Source organism: Tachysurus vachellii, chromosome 1 (assembly GCF_030014155.1).
Source record: "Tachysurus vachellii isolate PV-2020 chromosome 1, HZAU_Pvac_v1, whole genome shotgun sequence".
NCBI classification, from domain to species: domain Eukaryota; kingdom Metazoa; phylum Chordata; class Actinopteri; order Siluriformes; family Bagridae; genus Tachysurus; species Tachysurus vachellii.
In genome coordinates this window covers 421,653-445,000 of record NC_083460.1, presented here as the reverse complement: position 1 = coordinate 445,000, position 23,348 = coordinate 421,653, and the positions used below count along the sequence as shown (strand labels likewise).

Here is a 23,348-nt window from a genome sequence, read left to right as displayed (position 1 = left end):
TGTGTGTGTGTGTGTGCGTGCCCCTGTGTGTGTGTGTGTGTGTGTGTGCGTGCCCCTGTGTGTGTGCGTGCCCCTGTGTGTGTGCGTGCCCCTGTGTGTGTGCGTGCCCCTGTGTGTGTGCGTGCCCCTGTGTGTGTGTGTGTGTGTGTGTGCGTGCCCCTGTGTGTGTGTGTGTGTGTGTGTGCGTGCCCCTGTGTGTGTGTGCGTGCCCCTGTGTGTGTGTGTGTGTGTGTGTGTGTGTGTGTGTGTGTGTGTGCGTGCCCCTGTGTGTGTGTGTGTGTGTGTGTGTGCGTGCCCCTGTGTGCGTGCCCCTGTGTGTGTGTGTGTGTGCGTGCTCCTGTGTGTGTGTGTGTGTGTGCGTGCTCCTTTGTGTGTGTGTGTGTGTGTGTGTGCGCGCGCACGTGTGTGTGTGTGTGCGCCCCTGTGTGTGTGTGTGTGCGCCCCTGTGTGTGTGTGTGTGTGTGTGCGCCTTTGTGTGTGTATGGGCTCACAGGTACAACAGCAGGTCTGCATACTGCCGCTCCACAGCGGTCATGTCCATGGTGGGTTACGTCCTGGGTCTGGGAGATCGTCACGGGGAAAACATCCTGTTTGACTCCCAAACCGGAGAGTGTGTTCACGTTGACTTCAACTGTCTCTTTAACAAGGTGTGTGTGTGTGTGAAATTAGCTCTGATTATTTTATTGTGCACACTGAAGTTCTTCATCATTGGTGTAAAATTTCATCAGCATGTAAATAAAGTGAACTGAATGAATTGTGATAGAAAATAATGTGAAGTAAAAACTGTAATATCAGCTGTGACATCAGGAGGTTTGTGTGTTTAAACTGGAACGTTGTGTTGTTTCAGGGAGAGACCTTCGACGTTCCTGAGGTCGTACCGTTCCGGCTCACGCAGAACATGGTGCACGCCATGGGGCCAATGGGAACCGAGGGGCTTTTCAGACAAGCCTGTGAGGTCACGCTGAGACTCATGAGGGACCAGAGAGAGTCGCTCATGAGGTTTAAAACACATTTATTAAAACTCACTGTGATGCTGTGGGGTCCTGAGGTGTTGTATGATATCTGATCAACTAAATCATTTTATACTGTCCCGTGTTTTACTAACGAGCTCCGAGTGTATTGATAACCGGATGAAAATACATGCAGTATTTAAACCGACAACTTCACTGGATGCTGGAACACTTGTATTGAACAAAATGGAGATTATGTAGAAAGAGTTTTATAAATACAATTTTATAACATCTGCAATAGATTGAAATGGAAAAACCTGTAAGGTTTAAATTAGAGTAGAATAGTTAGGTTTATGTTTTATTTGCTCTCTTATGAAATATTTTTTTATCCTAGTGTGTTGAAGACTTTCCTCCACGACCCTTTAGTGGAATGGAGTAAACCAGTGAAGGGTCCTTCAAAAACGCAGGCCAACGAGTCCGGAGAAATTGTCAATGAGAAGGTGATTAAAATACTCTTTCTGTATGTTTCTGTATGTAGACGGTGATAAACCTCTGTGTGTTACATTTACACACTTCTCACAGTTTAAAGGATTTCAGTGTAGATGCTTGTCTTAAATAAATGTTTCGTATAAGGTCTTGTGATTTTTTTTTTTTTTTTTATTTTATTTTATTTTTATTTGTCCATATTGTTCTTCTTCAGGCTAAAACCCATGTGCTGGACATTGATCAGCGTCTCCAGGGTGTGATAAAGAACAGGAATAAAGTGATGGGACTGCCGCTGTCCATCGAGGGTCACGTTCACTACCTCATTCAGGAGGCCACAGACGATAACCTGCTGTGTCTCATGTACCTGGGCTGGGGTCCGTACCTCTGACTCGCCGTCCGATTGTCTGACACTCATTTAGTTTCTTGATCATTTTTACTGCTGCACTTTCTTGTTTTGGCTTTTTTTATTTTTCTCTCTTTGTAAAAATGTTGATTTGTATAAGAGAATTTTTTTTTCTAGGTTAAAAATACTTTAAATGTGAACCAGCTTCAACACCTACATGTGTTATACAACACCCTGCTGGTATTGTAATTGGATCGGAAGGAGTGAAAGGAAGTGAAAATCGAACATTTCACACATGATTATTTACAGAATCTTTCATTAAACTGTAATGAGAGAACATTTGTGTGTGAACTTTTTGGTTTAAAGTTGTGTGTGATGTCACTGATGACGTAACTTTACCGTTCTGTGTTTATTTACTGGTCAAAATAAATGTAAATAATTTAGTATTTCTGTTTATTTTCCTTCTGTATGTTGTATTTTAGTGCCACAGCCCGGTTGAAGTCCACATCACTTTCTATATGTTCATTTATTTCATTTTGTAACACAAAATGTTGTCTGTCATGTTGTCAAATCAATAAAGTAAGACAATTTGCCACACCCTCAACCATGTATATCTAATCTATAAAGCACAAAGACACTAAAGTTTCTGTAGATACATGACATGACATAACATGACATGACATGACATGACATGACATTAAACACAACCTACACTTTGTACACACTAATAAATACTAAACGCGTCTGAACCCTTTGGCTTCCCACATTGCACCCAGGTCCCTCATCCGCGCGCGTGCAGCAGTTCCTGACACTTCAGGTATGGAGACTTTAATCCTGCGGTCACTGTGTACTGTGTCTCAGACACTGTAGTGTTAATGAATGTTAATGTTAATGTTACACGCGTTTATTACACATGTTTATGAGCTCTGAGCCAACGCCATTTCACGCCATTTCACGACACTCGCTCCAGCTTGTCGCCCGAATTGAGCCGCATTCCGTCTCACTGGTGTATAAACAGTGCGGTTATTAACACTAATGTACACTATATAATGTACACTATAATGTACACTATAATGTACACTATATAATATACACACATTATAGTGTGACACTGTGCACTATATAATATACACACATTATAGTGTGACACTGTGCACTATATAATATACACACATTATAGTGTGACACTGTGCACTACATTTACACAGTATAGTGTGACACTGTGCACTATATAATATACACACATTATAGTGTGACAGTGTGCACTATATAATATAAACACATTATAGTGTGACACTGTGCACTATATAATATAAACACATTATAGCATGACACTGTGCACTACATTTACACACAGTATAGTGTGACACTGTGCACTATATAATATACACACAGTATAGTGTGACACTGTGCACTATATAATATACACACATTATAGTGTGACACTGTGCACTATATAATATACACACAGTATAGTGTGACACTGTGCACTATATAATATACACACAGTATAGTGTGACACTGTGCACTACATTTACACACATTATAGTGTGTCACTGTGCACTATATAATATACACACATTATAGTGTGACACTGTGGACTACATTTACACACATTATAGTGTGACACTGTGCACTATATAATATACACACATTATAGTGTGACACTGTGCACTACATTTACACACATTATAGTGTGTCACTGTGCACTATATAATATACACACATTATAGTGTGACACTGTGCACTACATTTACACACATTATAGTGTGACACTGTGAACTATATAATATACACACAGTATAGTGTGACACTGTGCACTATATAATATACACACATTATAGTGTGACACTGTGCACTACATTTACACACATTATAGTGTGACACTGTGCACTATATAATATACACACAGTAGTGTGACACTGTGCACTATATAATATACACACATTATAGTGTGACACTGTGCACTACATTTACACACATTATAGTGTGACACTGTGCACTATATAATATACACACAGTATAGTGTGACACTGTGCACTATATAATATACACACATTATAGTGTGACACTGTGCACTACATTTACACACATTATAGTGTGACACTGTGCACTATATAATATACACACGTTATAGTGTGACACTGTGCACTACATTTACACACATAGTGTGTCACTGTGCACTATATAATATACACACATTATAGTGTGACACTGTGCACTATATGATATAAACACATTATAGTGTGACACTGTGCACTATATAATATAAACACATTATAGCATGACACTGTGCACTACATTTACACACAGTATAGTGTGACACTGTGCACTATATAATATACACACATTATAGTGTGACACTGTGCACTATATAATATACACACATTATAGTGTGACACTGTGCACTACATTTACACACAGTATAGTGTGACACTGTGCACTATATAATATACACACATTATAGTGTGACACTGTGCACTATATAATATACACACATTATAGTGTGACACTGCACTATATAATATAAACACATTATAGTGTGACACTGTGCACTACATTTACACACATTATAGTGTGACACTGTGCACTATATAATATACACACATTATAGTGTGACACTGTGCACTATATAATATACACACAGTATAGTGTGACACTGTGCACTATATAATATACACACAGTATAGTGTGACACTGTGGACTACATTTACACACATTATAGTGTGACACTGTGCACTATATAATATACACACATTATAGTGTGACACTGTGCACTACATTTACACACATTATAGTGTGTCACTGTGCACTATATAATATACACACATTATAGTGTGACACTGTGCACTACATTTACACACATTATAGTGTGACACTGTGAACTATATAATATACACACAGTATAGTGTGACACTGTGCACTATATAATATACACACATTATAGTGTGACACTGTGCACTACATTTACACACATTATAGTGTGACACTGTGCACTATATAATATACACACAGTAGTGTGACACTGTGCACTATATAATATACACACATTATAGTGTGACACTGTGCACTACATTTACACACATTATAGTGTGACACTGTGCACTATATAATATACACACAGTATAGTGTGACACTGTGCACTATATAATATACACACATTATAGTGTGACACTGTGCACTACATTTACACACATTATAGTGTGACACTGTGCACTATATAATATACACACGTTATAGTGTGACACTGTGCACTACATTTACACACATAGTGTGTCACTGTGCACTATATAATATACACACATTATAGTGTGACACTGTGCACTATATAATATAAACACATTATAGTGTGACACTGTGCACTATATAATATAAACACATTATAGTGTGACACTGTGCACTATATGATATAAACACATTATAGTGTGACACTGTGCACTATATAATATAAACACATTATAGCATGACACTGTGCACTACATTTACACACATTATAGTGTGACACTGTGCACTATATAATATACACACAGTATAGTGTGACACTGTGCACTATATAATATACACACATTATAGTGTGACACTGTGCACTACATTTACACACATTATAGTGTGACACTGTGCACTATATAATATACACACATTATAGTGTGACACTGCACTACATTTACACACATTATAGTGTCACACTGTGCACTATATAATATACACACATTATAGTGTGACACTGTGCACTACATTTACACACATTATAGTGTGTCACTGTGCACTATATAATATACACACATTATAGTGTGACACTGTGCACTATATAATATAAACACATTATAGTGTGACACTGTGCACTACATTTACACACATTATAGTGTGACGCTGTGCACTACATTTACACACATTATAGTGTGACACTGTGCATTATATAATTTACACACATTATAGTGTGACACTGTGCACTATATAATATACACACATTATAGTGTGACACTGTGCACTACATTTACACACATTATAGTGTGACACTGTGCACTATATAATATACACACATTATAGTGTGTCACTGCACTACATTTACACACATTATAGTGTGTCACTGTGCACTATATAATATACACACATAATAGTGTGACACTGTGCACTATATAATATACACACATTATAGTGTGACACTGTGCACTACATTTACACACATAGTGTGTCACTGTGCACTATATAATATACACACATTATAGTGTGACACTGTGCACTATATAATATACACACATTATAGTGTGACACTGTGCACTATATAATATAAACAAATTATAGTGTGACACTGTGCACTATATAATATAAACACATTATAGTGTGACACTGTGCACTACATTTACACACATTATAGTGTGACGCTGTGCACTACATTTACACACATTATAGTGTGACACTGTGCATTATATAATTTACACACATTATAGTGTGACACTGTGCACTATATAATATACACACATTATAGTGTGACACTGTGCACTACATTTACACACATTATAGTGTGACACTGTGCACTATATAATATACACACATTATAGTGTGTCACTGCACTACATTTACACACATTATAGTGTGTCACTGTGCACTATATAATATACACACATAATAGTGTGACACTGTGCACTATATAATATACACACATTATAGTGTGACACTGTGCACTACATTTACACACATAGTGTGTCACTGTGCACTATATAATATACACACATTATAGTGTGACACTGTGCACTATATAATATACACACATTATAGTGTGACACTGTGCACTATATAATATAAACAAATTATAGTGTGACACTGTGCACTATATAATATAAACACATTATAGTGTGACACTGTGCACTATATAATATAAACACATTATAGCATGACACTGTGCACTACATTTACACACAGTATAGTGTGACACTGTGCACTATATAATATACACACATTATAGTGTGACACTGTGCACTATATAATATACACACATTATAGTGTGACACTGTGCACTACATTTACACACAGTATAGTGTGACACTGTGCACTATATAATATACACACATTATAGTGTGACACTGTGCACTATATAATATACACACATTATAGTGTGACACTGCACTATATAATATAAACACATTATAGTGTGACACTGTGCACTACATTTACACACATTATAGTGTGACACTGTGCACTATATAATATACACACAGTATAGTGTGACACTGTGCACTATATAATATACACACATTATAGTTTGACACTGTGCACTACATTTACACACATTATAGTGTGACACTGTGCACTATATAATATACACACATTATAGTGTGACACTGCACTACATTTACACACATTATAGTGTCACACTGTGCACTATATAATATACACACATTATAGTGTGACACTGTGCACTACATTTACACACATTATAGTGTGTCACTGTGCACTATATAATATACACACATTATAGTGTGACACTGTGCACTATATAATATAAACACATTATAGTGTGACACTGTGCACTACATTTACACACATTATAGTGTGACGCTGTGAACTACATTTACACACATTATAGTGTGACACTGTGCATTATATAATTTACACACATTATAGTGTGACACTGTGCACTATATAATATACACACATTATAGTGTGACACTGTGCACTACATTTACACACATTATAGTGTGACACTGTGCACTATATAATATACACACATTATAGTGTGTCACTGCACTACATTTACACACATTATAGTGTGTCACTGTGCACTATATAATATACACACATAATAGTGTGACACTGTGCACTATATAATATACACACATTATAGTGTGACACTGTGCACTACATTTACACACATTATAGTGTGACACTGTGCACTATATAATATACACACAGTATAGTGTGACACTGTGCACTATATAATATACACACATAATAGTGTGACACTGTGCACTATATAATATAAACACATTATAGTATGACACTGTGCACTACATTTGCACACATTATAGTGTGACACTGTGCACTATATAATATACACACAGTATAGTGTGACACTGTGCACTATATAATATAAACACATTATAGTGTGACACTGTGCACTACATTTACACACATTATAGTGTGACACTGTGCACTATATAATATACACACATAATAGTGTGACACTGTGCACTATATAATATAAACACATTATAGTATGACACTGTGCACTACATTTACACACATTATAGTGTGACACTGTGCACTATATAATATACACGCAGTATAGTGTGACACTGCACTATATAATATACACACATTACAGTGTGACACTGTGCACTATATAATATACACGCAGTATAGTGTGACACTGTGCACTATATAATATACACACATTATAGTGTGACACTGCACTATATAATATACACGCAGTATAGTGTGACACTGTGCACTATATAATATACACACATAATAGTGTGACACTGTGCACTATATAATATAAACACATTATAGTATGACACTGCACTACATTTACACACATGATAGTGTGACACTGTGCACTATATAATATACACGCAGTATAGTGTGACACTGCACTATATAATATACACACATTATAGTGTGACACTGTGCACTATATAATATACACGCAGTATAGTGTGACACTGTGCACTATATAATATACACACATTATAGTGTGACACTGTGCACTATATAATATACACGCAGTATAGTGTGACACTGCACTATATAATATACACACATTATAGTGTGACACTGTGCACTATATAATATACACACATTATAGTGTGACACTGCACTATATAATATACACGCAGTATAGTGTGACACTGTGCACTATATAATATACACACATTATAGTGTGACACTGTGCACTATATAATATACACACATTATAGTGGGACACTGTGCACTATATAATATACACGCAGTATAGTGTGACACTGTGCACTATATAATATACACACATTATAGTGTGACACTGTGCACTATATAATATAAACACATTATAGTATGACACTGTGCACTACATTTACACACATTATAGTGTGACACTGTGCACTATATAATATACACGCAGTATAGTGTGACACTGCACTATATAATATACACACATTATAGTGTGACACTGTGCACTATATAATATACACGCATTATAGTGTGACACTGTGCACTATATAATATATACACATTATAGTGTGACACTGTGCACTATATAATATACACGCAGTATAGTGTGACACTGTGCACTATATAATATACACACATTATAGTGTGACACTGTGCACTATATAATATACACGCAGTATAGTGTGACACTGTGCACTATATAATATACACACATTATAGTGTGACACTGTGCACTATATAATATACACACATTATAGTGTGACACTGCACTATATAATATACACGCAGTATAGTGTGACACTGTGCACTATATAATATACACACATTATAGTGTGACACTGTGCACTATATAATATACACACAGTATAGTGTGACACTGTGCACTATATAATATACACACATTATAGTGTGACACTGTGCACTATATAATATACACACATTATAGTGTGACACTGTGCACTATATAATATAAACACATTATAGTGTGACACTGTGCACTATATAATTTACACACATTATAGTGTGACACTGTGCACTATATAATATACACACATTATAGTGTGACACTGTGCACTACATTTACACACATTATAGTGTGACACTGTGCACTATATAATATACACACATTATAGTGTGTCACTGCACTACATTTACACACATTATAGTGTGTCACTGTGCACTATATAATATACACACATAATAGTGTGACACTGTGCACTATATAATATACACACATTATAGTGTGACACTGTGCACTACATTTACACACATTATAGTGTGACACTGTGCACTATATAATATACACACAGTATAGTGTGACACTGTGCACTATATAATATAAACACATTATAGTGTGACACTGTGCACTATATAATATACACGCAGTATAGTGTGACACTGTGCACTATATAATATACACACATTATAGTGTGACACTGTGCACTACATTTACACACATTATAGTCTGTAACTGTGCACTATATAATATACACACATAATAGTGTGACACTGCACTATATAATATACACACATAATAGTGTGACACTGTGCACTATATAATATAAACACATTATAGTGTGACACTGTGCACTACGTTTACACACATTATAGTGTGACACTGTGCACTATATAATAAACACATAATAGTGTGACACTGTGCACTATATAATTTACACACATTATAGTGTGACACTGTGCACTATATAATATACACACATTATAGTGTGACACTGTGCACTACATTTACACACATTATAGTGTCACACTGTGCACTATATAATATACACACATTATAGTGTGACACTGTGCACTACATTTACACACATTACAGTGTAACACTGTGCACTATATAATATACACACAGTATAGTGTGACACTGTGCACTATATAATATACACACATTATAGTGTGACACTGTGCACTACATTTACACACATTATAGTGTGACACTGTGCACTATATAATATACACACATTATAGTGTGACACTGTGCACTACATTTACACACATTATAGTGTGACACTGTGCACTATATAATATACACACAGTATAGTGTGACACTGTGCACTATATAATATAAACACATTATAGTGTGACACTGTGCACTACATTTACACACAGTATAGTGTGACACTGTGCACTATATAATATACACACATTATAGTGTGACACTGCACTATATAATATAAACACATTATAGTGTGACACTGTGCACTACATTTACACACATTATAGTGTGTAACTGTGCACTATATAATATACACACATAATAGTGTGACACTGTGCACTATATAATATACACACATAATAGTGTGACACTGTGCACTATATAATATAAACACATTATAGTATGACACTGTGCACTACATTTACACACATTATAGTGTGACACTGTGCACTATATAATATACACACAGTATAGTGTGACACTGTGCACTATATAATATACACACATTATAGTGTGACACTGTGCACTACATTTACACACATTATAGTGTGTAACTGCACTATATAATATACACACATAATAGTGTGACACTGTGCACTATATAATATACGCACATAATAGTGTGACACTGTGCACTATATAATATTAACACATAATAGTGTGACACTGTGCACTACATTTACACACATTATAGTGTGACACTGTGCACTATATAATATACACACAGTATAGTGTGACACTGTGCACTATATAATATAAACACATTATAGTATGACACTGTGCACTACATTTACACACTTTATAGTGTGACTGTGCACTATATAATATACACACAGTATAGTGTGACACTGTGCACTATATAATATAAACACATTATAGTATGACACTGTGCACTACATTTACACACATTATAGTGTGACACTGTGCACTATATAATATACACACATAATAGTGTGACACTGTGCACTATATAATATAAACACATTATAGTGTGACACTGTGCACTACGTTTACACACATTATAGTGTGACACTGTGCACTACATTTACACACATTATAGTGTGACACTGTGCACTATATAATATACACACAGTATAGTGTGACACTGTGCACTATATAATATACACACATTATAGTGTGACACTGTGCACTACATTTACACACATTATAGTGTGTAACTGCACTATATAATATACACACATAATAGTGTGACACTGTGCACTATATAATATACGCACATAATAGTGTGACACTGTGCACTATATAATATTAACACATAATAGTGTGACACTGTGCACTACATTTACACACATTATAGTGTGACACTGTGCACTATATAATATACACACAGTATAGTGTGACACTGTGCACTATATAATATAAACACATTATAGTATGACACTGTGCACTACATTTACACACATTATAGTGTGACTGTGCACTATATAATATACACACAGTATAGTGTGACACTGTGCACTATATAATATAAACACATTATAGTATGACACTGTGCACTACATTTACACACATTATAGTGTGACACTGTGCACTATATAATATACACACATAATAGTGTGACACTGTGCACTATATAATATACACACATTATAGTGTGACACTGTACACTACATTTACACACATTATAGTGTGACGCTGTGCACTACATTTACACACATTATAGTGTGACGCTGTGCACTACATTTACACACATTATAGTGTGACACTGTGCATTATATAATTTACACACATTATAGTGTGACACTGTGCACTATATAATATACACACATTATAGTGTGACACTGCATTATATAATTTACACACATTATAGTGTCACACTGTGCACTATATAATATACACACATTATAGTGTGTCACTGCACTACATTTACACACATTATAGTGTGTCACTGTGCACTATATAATATACACACATAATAGTGTGACACTGTGCACTATATAATATACACACATTATAGTGTGACACTGTGCACTACATTTACACACATTATAGTGTGACACTGTGCACTATATAATATACACACATTATAGTGTGACACTGTGCACTATATAATATAAACACATTATAGTCTGACACTGTGCACTACATTTACACAGTATAGTGTGACACTGTGCACTACATTTACACACATTATAGTGTGTAACTGTGCACTATATAATATACACACATAATAGTGTGACACTGTGCACTATATAATATACACACATAATAGTGTGACACTGTGCACTATATAATATAAACACATTATAGTATGACACTGTGCACTACATTTACACACATTATAGTGTGACACTGTGCACTATATAATATACACACAGTATAGTGTGACACTGTGCACTATATAATATACACACATTATAGTGTGACACTGTGCACTACATTTACACACATTATAGTGTGTAACTGCACTATATAATATACACACATAATAGTGTGACACTGTGCACTATATAATATACGCACATAATAGTGTGACACTGTGCACTATATAATATAATCACGTTATAGTATGACACTGTGCACTACATTTACACACATTATAGTGTGACACTGTGCACGATATAATATACACACAGTATAGTGTGACACTGTGCACTATATAATATAAACACATTATAGTGTATAGTGTGACTGTGCACTATATAATATACACACAGTATAGTGTGACACTGTGCACTATATAATATACACACATTATAGTGTGACACTGTGCACTATATAATATACACACATTATAGTGTGACACTGTGCACTATATAATATAAACACATTATAGTGTGACACTGTGCACTACATTTACACACATTATAGTGTGACACTGTGCACTATATAATATACACGCAGTATAGTGTTACACTGTGCACTATATAATATACACACATTATAGTGTGACACTGTGCACTATATAATATACACACAGTATAGTGTGACACTGTGCACTATATAATATACACGCACTATAGTGTGACACTGTGCACTATATAATATACACACATTATAGTGTGACACTGTGCACTATATAATATACACACATTATAGTGTGACACTGTGCACTATATAATATAAACACATTATAGTGTGACACTGTGCACTATATAATATACACGCAGTATAGTGTTACACTGTGCACTATATAATATACACACATTATAGTGTGACACTGTGCACTATATAATATACACACAGTATAGTGTGACACTGTGCACTATATAATATACACACATTATAGTGTGACACTGTGCACTATATAATATACACACATTATAGTGTGACACTGTGCACTATATAATATAAACACATTATAGTGTGACACTGTGTGTTTTTCACTCAATGACTTATGAATTCGATTTTGATGAAAAGATAGACTTGTATGTAGGACCATTAGGCCTCCAGCAGAACCTTCAATAATGTTTTTAAAAATTGGATCTGAAAATATGGAAGATAATGTTTATTTTATTAAATATATAATTAATAAAGAGCTTCTTAAATGAACTTAACCAACAGTGATGTCACTCACGTTCAATACTACGTAATGTTTAAAATGAATATTACAGCAGTGTGATGTGTAATTAGTTTGTACCTTCAGCCTCCAGCATTTTTTCTTATTTAAAATTGATATTCCTTCTTTAAATAAATATTTTTAACATGTTTAAAAGATTTTTATATAAAAAATCTATGATTAGATTTAAATTGACATTTATTGCAGGTCTCTTTGTTGTTTGAGATTAAATCTCATTCTCATGGACAAAATTCAAAACCAGACAAACAAACAATCATTAAATAAAGGGCTAATGTTAGGGTTAATGTAAGGGTTAATCATGAATACATGATTAAATTAGCAGCATTAAAACAGAGCTGAAGAAAAATAAAAAATAACGAACACAGGCAAGATGGCAATTCAGCAAAATGTTGGTTTTATTCTTATCTTTTAGTTATTTGTCTCCAAATTCCATTGTTTATAAATCCCACATTCGAGCAAAATTCACTATAAGGTTACATGAAAAATCACTAATTTTACTTTTGTCTTCTCTCTGTCTTCTGTCTCTTCTCTGCAGTTATGAATGTGACTTGGCAATATGGAAGTGTCAAATAAACAAAAACAGTCTCAAGGGGACAAAAGTCATAAAACTGAGACAAGTATAGATCAGTACACCGGAGGACACGACTCTTCTCACACCTCGGGTCACGTAACTGTTAGTGAAAGCAATCTAAATATGTCCTCAGAGAATCTACTGTCCCCAAATACTCTGGACATTTCTTCCCCTGAGGTCAGTCCCAGTCTCTCAGATGGATGGAGTCATGATAAAAAGAGCAGAACTCATGACTGTATGATGGAAATTGGACCAGATATCCCAGTAAGTCCTGAGAACAGAGATGGAGCATGGGCACCATCTGTGTGCCATCACGCCAGGCTTATTAACAGTGTTAGCTTGCCTGGATTTGGTGCAAATCATCAGTTGTTACATAAAAATCAGAATACATCTGCCAACAATCGGGACATCATTGATTACCACAATCTGACACCTCAAGTGCCATTTGTACCTTCCATAGCCAAGTCCATTCCAAAGAAAAGGATCTTTCTTAGGAAGCCTAAAAAGACCATCAAAGACCTTTTTGTCTACAAAAAGCAGAACAGTGAGAAAGCATCACCATGTCCACCATGTCCACCATGTCCACCATGCCATGACTGTAGACCAACAAAGAAAGAAACTAAGAAGTCTATAAAATGTCGTGAATCTAGAACGTCTCACAAAACGTACGATATACATTCTGACTCCTGGAGCGAAGGATGTGCTAACGTAAGTGAGGATGCTCTGTCACTGAAAAGCTTCGGCTCTCAAGCTGGTTGTGGAGAGATATTTGCAGATGAGGAATATCTGGTCTCTCTTGAAGGGATGCCAAAACTTAAAACAAACAGGGATACCAGTGAAACTCCAAAGCGAAGTCTGGTTGCCTTTCAGGGTGGTATGGAGCAACTAGCATCACCTTCTCATCCTGAAGTTTTGGACTTGTTTGAAATGTGGGATACAATCAATGGGACCGGTCTTTTTAATCAAAGTTCAGGTAAAGAAACAAATACAACTTCTACACCCTCCTCAAACAAGACAGTGTACCCAAATGTTACAGGACAAGAAAATCAGACAGTGACACCAAAAAGTGAGAACCAAGAAAGTACCAGTGATGAGGGTTACTGTGATGGTGTTTCTGCTGAAGATCACACTGGTCAGTCTCTAACACCAGTTTTTTCCAGAAAGTTCCCTAGGGACACCTACAGTGGAGACGCTCTCTATGAGTTATTTTATGACCACAATGAGGCAGAAATATCCCCCGTTTTTGATGATGAAATGGATCTGAGCAGCATCATTGGCCTGCCAAGTCCAGACCTTCCTTTGTCCATGTACAGCTTCCATATCGGATCAGAAGAGAATCTGGCACCTCCTCTGTCAGTAGACTTCATTAGCCATGACTTTCTCCAGAGCAACTGGGTAGGAAAGGACTGCTTACTGAAGCTTTGTGATACAGAGATTTCCCTGGCTATGGGCATCGTCAACTGGATGAAATATAAGGCAATCCAGGGTAACCAAACAGATTTTGGAACTCCAGTGATTAGTACAGGCAGTAATAGAGATGTATTCCACAAAGAAGAAGTTCAAACACAACTTGAAAAGGTCCCAAGTAAAGCAGTTCTGAGGACTGCTCATGGTAGAGACAACAAAACTGACCTTAAAGTGAGCAAACCATGTCAAGTAGATGCTGAGCATCTGTCATGGGATACAATGAAACTCCAAGCTGGAGTTGTTACAACACCAGAGAGCCAAACCAGGACCCCAACAAGTCACCTATGCTTCCGGATATTCAATATCAACTCGGTATCGACACCCAACACGGATACGGAGTCTCCAGTAGGACATTCTCCTGACTCTGGAACTAGCTCCTTGTTTGTTCTGGCCATAAAGAAAGAATCTCTTTGTGAATCTTGCAAGCTTTCCCTGAAACACGGTGCCAAGGAGCTGCATCTGTGCAATTCATGTACCTCCTTCATTGAGCAAATAAAGACATCAGAGTTGTGGCCTCGTGCCCATCTTTACCAAGCTAAGCTCACAGGAAGTCCCCAAACCTTGCTTCCGTCTCCAAGTAGCAGTTGCGCTATAGCGAGTGACATAAGTATTCTTTCACTAGTCGAGCAGTGTGCTAATCAGATGTCTTCTCTGAAGTTTAACCAGCATCAAGATCCTTCTGATCACGAAACAAGAGCTATCACCAATCAAGGAAGTGATAACTATCCAAGGAAAGATGCTACCATGAAGTCCAAGCCCAGGAAGAAAGGGAATGTATCAGGAAAAGTGTGTGATGATACAAATGTCCCAGACAGTCTCAGTCATGTTGCGTGTAAACCATCCCGTATCACAGACAACAAATCAGACAGTTCAGGTCTGAAAACCTACAAGAATCGATGCTACCTACAAAATAATTCATTGAAGGTCACTGATGTATCTCAAGCTTCAAGGCCAACTTCTCTTCCTCTCACAAGTGCTACCTCTTCTTATTACTCTAAAAAAGAGCACTGCAATACCGTCAAGGTCAAAGAAAAAACGTGTGAAAGGTTGCGACGAGACAGGAGACCACCGGTGACTCGGGACGGTTTATCAGACTGCGTCACGTTAGAAGAGAAGAAGATGGAACGAAGATGCAGGATAAAGAAATAAAGCAGGTGCTGTTATGTCCACTTTTAGTTATAGCAGTGTTTTTAATCCAATGCTCTGAAACCCCACAGGGTCTTCTGTTTCCACATATCACACCTCAACCAGCTCTTTTATCCAGTTCTTAATAGGAACGCAAAGGGGGACTTTTAGCATTCCCAGAAAAATGGATTTCTAAAAAACCAGACAAAAGTGTGTGATTTGACAGCTCATGGATATATTTGGTTTTTTCCCTTTAACCTTTAGCTACCTCTTGAATCTTAGTGCTGATAATATATTGAATTCTTCAGGAGGTGTTGCCACTGGGGCTGCGGTAATTTACCTGGAGTTTTTTTGCTTGATGATTTATATGACTTACAACTGTGTGACCTTTAGTGTACATGGAGACACACCATGGTTTATTCAAACCTTACACTCGGCTTTTCTGCTTGATATTAATGATATAAAGTAGGGGGTCTTCAAATCTTTTCAGGAAAGGTCTGAATAGCTGCAGTTTTTTATTACAGCCAAATTGGTGGCACAAGTATTAAGTGACTGGAGACTCAGATGAAGTGAATGAAAGAGTGGAATGTGCTGTGACTCCTTCTGTGTTGGGATAAAAGCCTTTAGCCACGTGACTGCTTTAAAGATTTCTGTCCCCTGATGTAGACTATAGAGGGTCAGAGGAGTAGTGAAGCCTGTACAGGACACATGATGACGTCCTCACAGCTCCAGGGAGATAAGTGACTTTGTCCTTTGTGCTTCTGTCACATACAGTTACATTAGTGAACATTAGCATTAATAGAGTTAGTTGTATGAATTAGTTAATAGAGTTAGTTGTATAAATGCCTTAGCATTTATTTATAAAATCGTCTGTTATTTCTGTATCTGATGAGTATAAACAGAGCTCAGGTCTGATGTCAGGGCACAAACCCTGTAAAAGTGTGTGTGTGTGTGTGTGTGTGTGTGTGTGTTAGGAGAATAATAATACACTTAGTGCTGAATCTGTAATTAGGACATCAGTAGTCTTGTCTTATCTATTATTAGTCTTTTTATTTGTGCAGCTGAACGAGAAGAGAACTGAGAAAAAGACACAGATTCACTTGTAGATTTTTTTTGTGAATAAAAAAGATTATTTTTAAACTTTATTTTTATACATTTATAATTTGACCACCGCTGTGACTCGAATAAATAACCAAAAATTGGAAAAGCAGAAAGAAAATGTTACGAAAACATACGAAACAAATGAAATAAATAAACAGGGTCGTGACATCGTGTGAAATAAAGCATCGTTGTGTAATAATCACAGAGTAATATGTAATAATGTAATATTGTAATAATATATTACATAATATGTAATAATACACTCATGTAATAATCACAGAGTGATGATGACTCTGGACTTTAGTTAGTTCTTCATCATCCTTAAAGATCTTTACATTTTAAAAGCCTTGTTTTTTTTTTTGTTATTATTGATTAGAAGTTTTTTGATTCACAGCCTGCAGGTTTAAATAACACAAATCTCACGGTCCGCAATGAACATGCTTTAGCTGGGAAATTAATGTTGCTATGGTTACGATATCTGTGGATTCTGTGCTGTTGAATAGGGGAATCAGTGAGACGTTGGACATTCACCATGGACAAAGGCACGTTTTTAGCCCTTAAACTGTACAGGTTTGAGTCTAATTGTAATTATTAGCTTCTCAGAATTCAGATTTAAAGAACATTTGAACACCATGAAGCGGTCAGCATGTGGGACGGTACTTCATCTGATTAGCAGGAAAAATGTGTTTATAATGGAGAACTTTCTGTTTAAATTGGCTCTGAACTTATTGATAAGTCCTGAAAAAGTAAAAAAATGGAACAGTTCTTTTATTCTGTAGACATCACGCTGTTTGTCTAACTGCACTCTCCTGCTGCCTCTTACACACGGCTCATTCATTCTGTCCTGATGGTCATTCATTAGTCTCCCCTGAAGCCACTTTTCTGCCTTTATTGCTTCCGTCTGAACTCTTTTTTACCTGATGACTTCCATGAAGGCTGTAGTTCAGATTCCACAATTTTCTCTTTTGTCAGCTGAAGCAATTCAACATTAATAAGTGCAATGTGCAATGTCCATGGAGCAGACGTGACTCACATTTCACTGCTGGTTATATATGCCCTATATAACTGTGTGTGACAAATAAAAATCTTGACCTTGATCTAAATTACACATCTAAATCAGCTCAGGAAAACTTTTGTAATGAACACTAAGACTTTGTAAAAGTATGATTGGGTTCATTTAAGTTTTTACATATATTATTAACATATTTTTATTGTTTTGGCATTTTTGTTAATGCAGTATTAACTTGTGGGGGTCACGGTGTCTTAGTGGTTAGCACGTTCACCTCACACCTCCAGGGTTGGGGGTTCGATTCCCGCCTCCACCTTGTGTGTGTGGAGTTTGCATGTTCTCCCCGTGCCTCGGGGGTTTCCTCCGGGTACTCCGGTTTCCTCCCCCGGTCCAAAGACATGCATGGTAGGTTGATTGGCATCTCTGGAAAATTGTCCGTAGTGTGTGAGTGTGTGAGTGAATGAGAGTGTGTGTGTGTGCCCTGCGATGGGTTGGCACTGATGCCCGATGACGCCTGAGATAGGCACAGGCTCCCTGTGACCCGAGGTAGTTCGGATAAGCAGTAGAAGATGAATGAGAGAGAGAATGAGAGTATTAACTTATAAAAAAGACAAACGTGAATAAATCGGTGTATTTATTTATTTGTTTATTTATTTAAATGCAATAGATTTGCACCCACACAAATTATTAATTGTGAATGTTTTTAATGTTGTAAGGGTGTTAAATTTGTACACAAAAAATGAAAGACCTGGTGAAAATTCTCTCTAAAGTACATGTCAAATAAAGGCTTGTCACAAGAAATCATTCCATTTGCTGAACCACAGAGAAAGTTCTGGTAAACTGCGCCCCCTGATGTACACAAATGTCACGACGCATACATAAGGGTTAATTTATTTATTTATTTATTTTCTGCCACTAGGTGGCACTGCTGTCCTTTACATTTACGAGCAGTGTTGATCATCTGTACTGACCTGAGTGTTAGAGATGGTGTTCGGTTTATTTTATTCAAACAAAAAAATAAAATGTAGAGAATTAATATCACAGATAATATAAACTCTATATATAACACATAGTATAAACTCTAACCAGAGGGTAAGGGAACAGAACACTACAGCAGTGTTAATGAGTTAATGAGCAGGTGTGTAGTGAGACAGACTGAGCCTCATTCAGAGCAGAAATAAAGACACACACTGTTTCATCTGCTCATAAAGTCCATTGAGGACTGATCCTAACGGCCATGAGCACAATGTGCAGTGTGTGTGTGTATGTGTGTGTGTGTATTTGTGTGTGTGTGTGTCTGTATGTGTGTGTATTTGTGTGTGTGTATGTGTGTATTTGTGTGTGAGTGAGTGTGTCTGTGTGTATTTGTGTGTGAGTGTGAGTGAGTGTGTGTGTATGTGTATTTGTGTGTGAGTGAGTGTGTGTGTGTGTGTGTATTTGTGTGTGTGTGTGTATGTGTATTTGTGTGTGAGTGAGTGTGTGTGTATGTATATTTGTGTGTGAGTGTGAGTGAGTGTGTGTGTGTGTATCTGTATGTGTGTGTATATGTGTGTGTATGTGTGTGTATGTGTGTATTTGTGTGAGTGTGAGTGAGTGTGTGTGTATTTGTGTTTGAGTGTGAGTGAGTGTGTGTGTATTTATGTGTATTTGTGTGTGTGTGTATGTGTGTGTATGTGTATTTGTGTGTATGTGGGTGTGAGTTTGTGTGAGTGTGTGTGAGTGTGTTTGTGTGTGTGTGTGTGAGTGTGTGTGTGAGTGAGTGTGTGTGTGAGTGTGTTTGTGTGTGTGTGTGAGTGTGAGTGTGTGTGTGTGAGTGTGTGTGTGTGTTTGTGTGTGTGTGAGTGTGAATGTGTGTGTGAGTGTTTATGAGTGTGTGTGTGAGTGTGTGTGTGTGTGTATGTGTGTGTATGTGTATTTGTGTGTGTGTGTGGGTGTGAGTTTGTGTGAGTGTGTGTGTGTGAGTGTGTGTGTGTGTTTGTGTGTGTGAGTGTGTGTGTGTGTGTGAGTGTGTGTGTGAGTGTGTGTGTGTGAGTGTGTGTGTGTGAGTGTGTGTGTGTGTGTGTTTGTGTGTGTGTGTGTGTGTGTGTGTGTGAGTGTGTGTGAGTTCATCCCTGACATTGAATACCCATAATCCACTGAGAGGTCTGATGTTTTTTGTGCAGCCTGTTTATTTTTGTGTGAAATCAGATGTCACTTGTTTCCTCGATGTTTTTGCAGCTTTATGTTTTCTGTTTATTGTATAAATCATCATCAGCCTTCACACGTTATTCTGAGACGGTTCTTAATATTTTCTGCTCTTTTTCTCCACAGATTGTCGTCTCAGCTTCACAGCCACGTTGTCAGGCAGCTCATGATTTCACCAGCTGTCAGAATGTAGATTTATAATAAAAAGTGTTACTGTTCCTCTGAATAAGGACATCGTTTCTCTTCCCTCATCAACAGATTTAATTTAATGTAGATATAAATAACTGAACATCAGTGTTTCTGTGATCACTGACAGGTCCAGAGTTCTGCTGCGGTTCTGCTGTAAGTCACTCATTATGAAGAACGTTTCTAAAGGCAGATTCTCACCACTGTGTGTGTTTGTGTCGTACGTCTGGGTTTAAACCTGTTAAAGAAGGTCATTAATGTATGTTCATGCACAAGATCAAATTCAACAGAGTTCTTTATTTTTATTTTTCTTCAGTATTTACTTTTATTCATTTTTATTCTGCTGATTTTTACAAACTTTACATTTATTTATTATTCAGTTATTTATCTTTTAAAGAACTATAAACTACATATAAATGTTAAACACCACCTGCACGTTTGTCCTTTTTATTTATAAAAGCTGTATTTTTTACTCCTTTTTATTGACATTTTATATGAGCAGAATAATTTTTTATTTTAATTTGTAAGATTTGTTCCTTTCATTTTGGTTTACTTTATTTTTTATTATACACTCTTTTTATATTGTATCTCTCTACTTATTTGTTTTAATTTATTTATCTACAACTTTTTTGTTTACAATTATTAATTTAGTACTTATTGTTTTTATTGGGAAAATTTATTGTACACTTTAATTTAGTATAAGAAACTGAATTATTTGATTATTGAACTCGAATGAGGAACTTTATTTCACTGAGAAAGTGTGTGTGTGTGTTTTAGCTATCGTGATCTGAATGTAGTAGATGCTTTAACAACAACTTTATTCTCCCTCACACACACACACACACACACACACACACAGAGCGAGGGTGTGTGTATTCAGTGAATTCTCATTCAGCTGTCCTTCTCCGGGGGTTTCAGACTTTTTTAGCACTTTTTTAGTCAGAACTGAATTGTTGATTATACAGTTAGCATGTTAGCTTGTTAGCAGCATATTTAGAGCTCAGTGTGTTTCCTCTGCGCTGATCTGGAGTGAAGAGAAAGAGTGACAGCATTATAACACATCTCACATTACACTCTGTGATAAAGGATGTAACTGAAAACAGTTTCTGTAACATTGCACATTTTAAACAGCAATAACACACACACACACACACACACACACACGCTGATATAAGCTGTGAAGGATTATAGGTGATATCAGAGTTTATGGAATGATAAAGGACGAGTGTGAACAGCCTTAAATGTAGCCGTGAATCTGCTCGTATTTCTTGTGGAAGTGTTTTCATGGTGTTTTTTCTCATGTGAATCAGTGAAATGAATCGATTCAGTAAACAAATCATTGCATGTGAGACGATCTTGTAGAGCACTAACACCATCAGAGAGAGTTTTAGATGATAAAGATCCTGTGATTAACATGGTGTGTTTAAAATGATAGAAAATCATTAGGAAAGGAATCTTATTTTACTGAAAATTATTATTATTATTATTATTATTATTATTATTATTATTATTATTATTATTAATAGTAGTATTATTGTTGTTGTTGTGCAATCTTAGCCAGGTTTCAGTGTCAGTGACTCAAAATAAAAAGGATGATTAATAAACTTTATTATGTGAATATGGAATGTGTGTGTGTGTGTGTGTGTGTGTGTGTGTGTGTGTTACATTTTACCTTTAACTGTAACTTTGTTTTGATTGAAAGCGTCCCAATCTGGCAACACTGCACTTAACCAATATTTAGATATAAACATCTCTCTGAAACATTATAGTATACATTGTGTATGTAAAT

General features: G+C 36.2%; 2 protein-coding genes across 2 annotated transcripts in view; both read left to right on the top strand.

Moving 5' to 3' along the window:
- atr (ATR serine/threonine kinase) overlaps positions 1-2,383 on the top strand; it is a 26,919-nt gene extending 24,536 nt beyond the window's left edge. The window contains exons 40-43 of the mRNA XM_060865791.1: positions 494-647; positions 848-999; positions 1,345-1,450; positions 1,651-2,383. Of these exons, the coding sequence (XP_060721774.1) occupies positions 494-647; positions 848-999; positions 1,345-1,450; positions 1,651-1,824 (586 nt within the window). The 3' untranslated portion in view covers positions 1,825-2,383. The remainder of the gene's footprint in view (positions 1-493; positions 648-847; positions 1,000-1,344; positions 1,451-1,650) is intronic.
- A 161-nt stretch (positions 2,384-2,544) lies between these two features.
- On the top strand, positions 2,545-21,987 carry amer3 (APC membrane recruitment protein 3). Its single transcript, XM_060887258.1, has 3 exons — positions 2,545-2,596; positions 14,452-17,108; positions 21,500-21,987. The coding sequence occupies exon 2, from the start codon at positions 14,473-14,475 to the stop codon at positions 17,101-17,103; it is 2,631 nt and encodes an 876-aa protein (XP_060743241.1). The 5' UTR covers positions 2,545-2,596; positions 14,452-14,472; the 3' UTR covers positions 17,104-17,108; positions 21,500-21,987.
- Positions 21,988-23,348: the final 1,361 nt, after the last annotated feature.

Excerpts from the sequence above, each read along its gene's own strand:
- amer3 (XM_060887258.1), top strand. The coding sequence starts at position 14,473 with ATGGAAGTGTCAAATAAACAAAAACAGTCTCAAGGGGACAAAAGTCAT.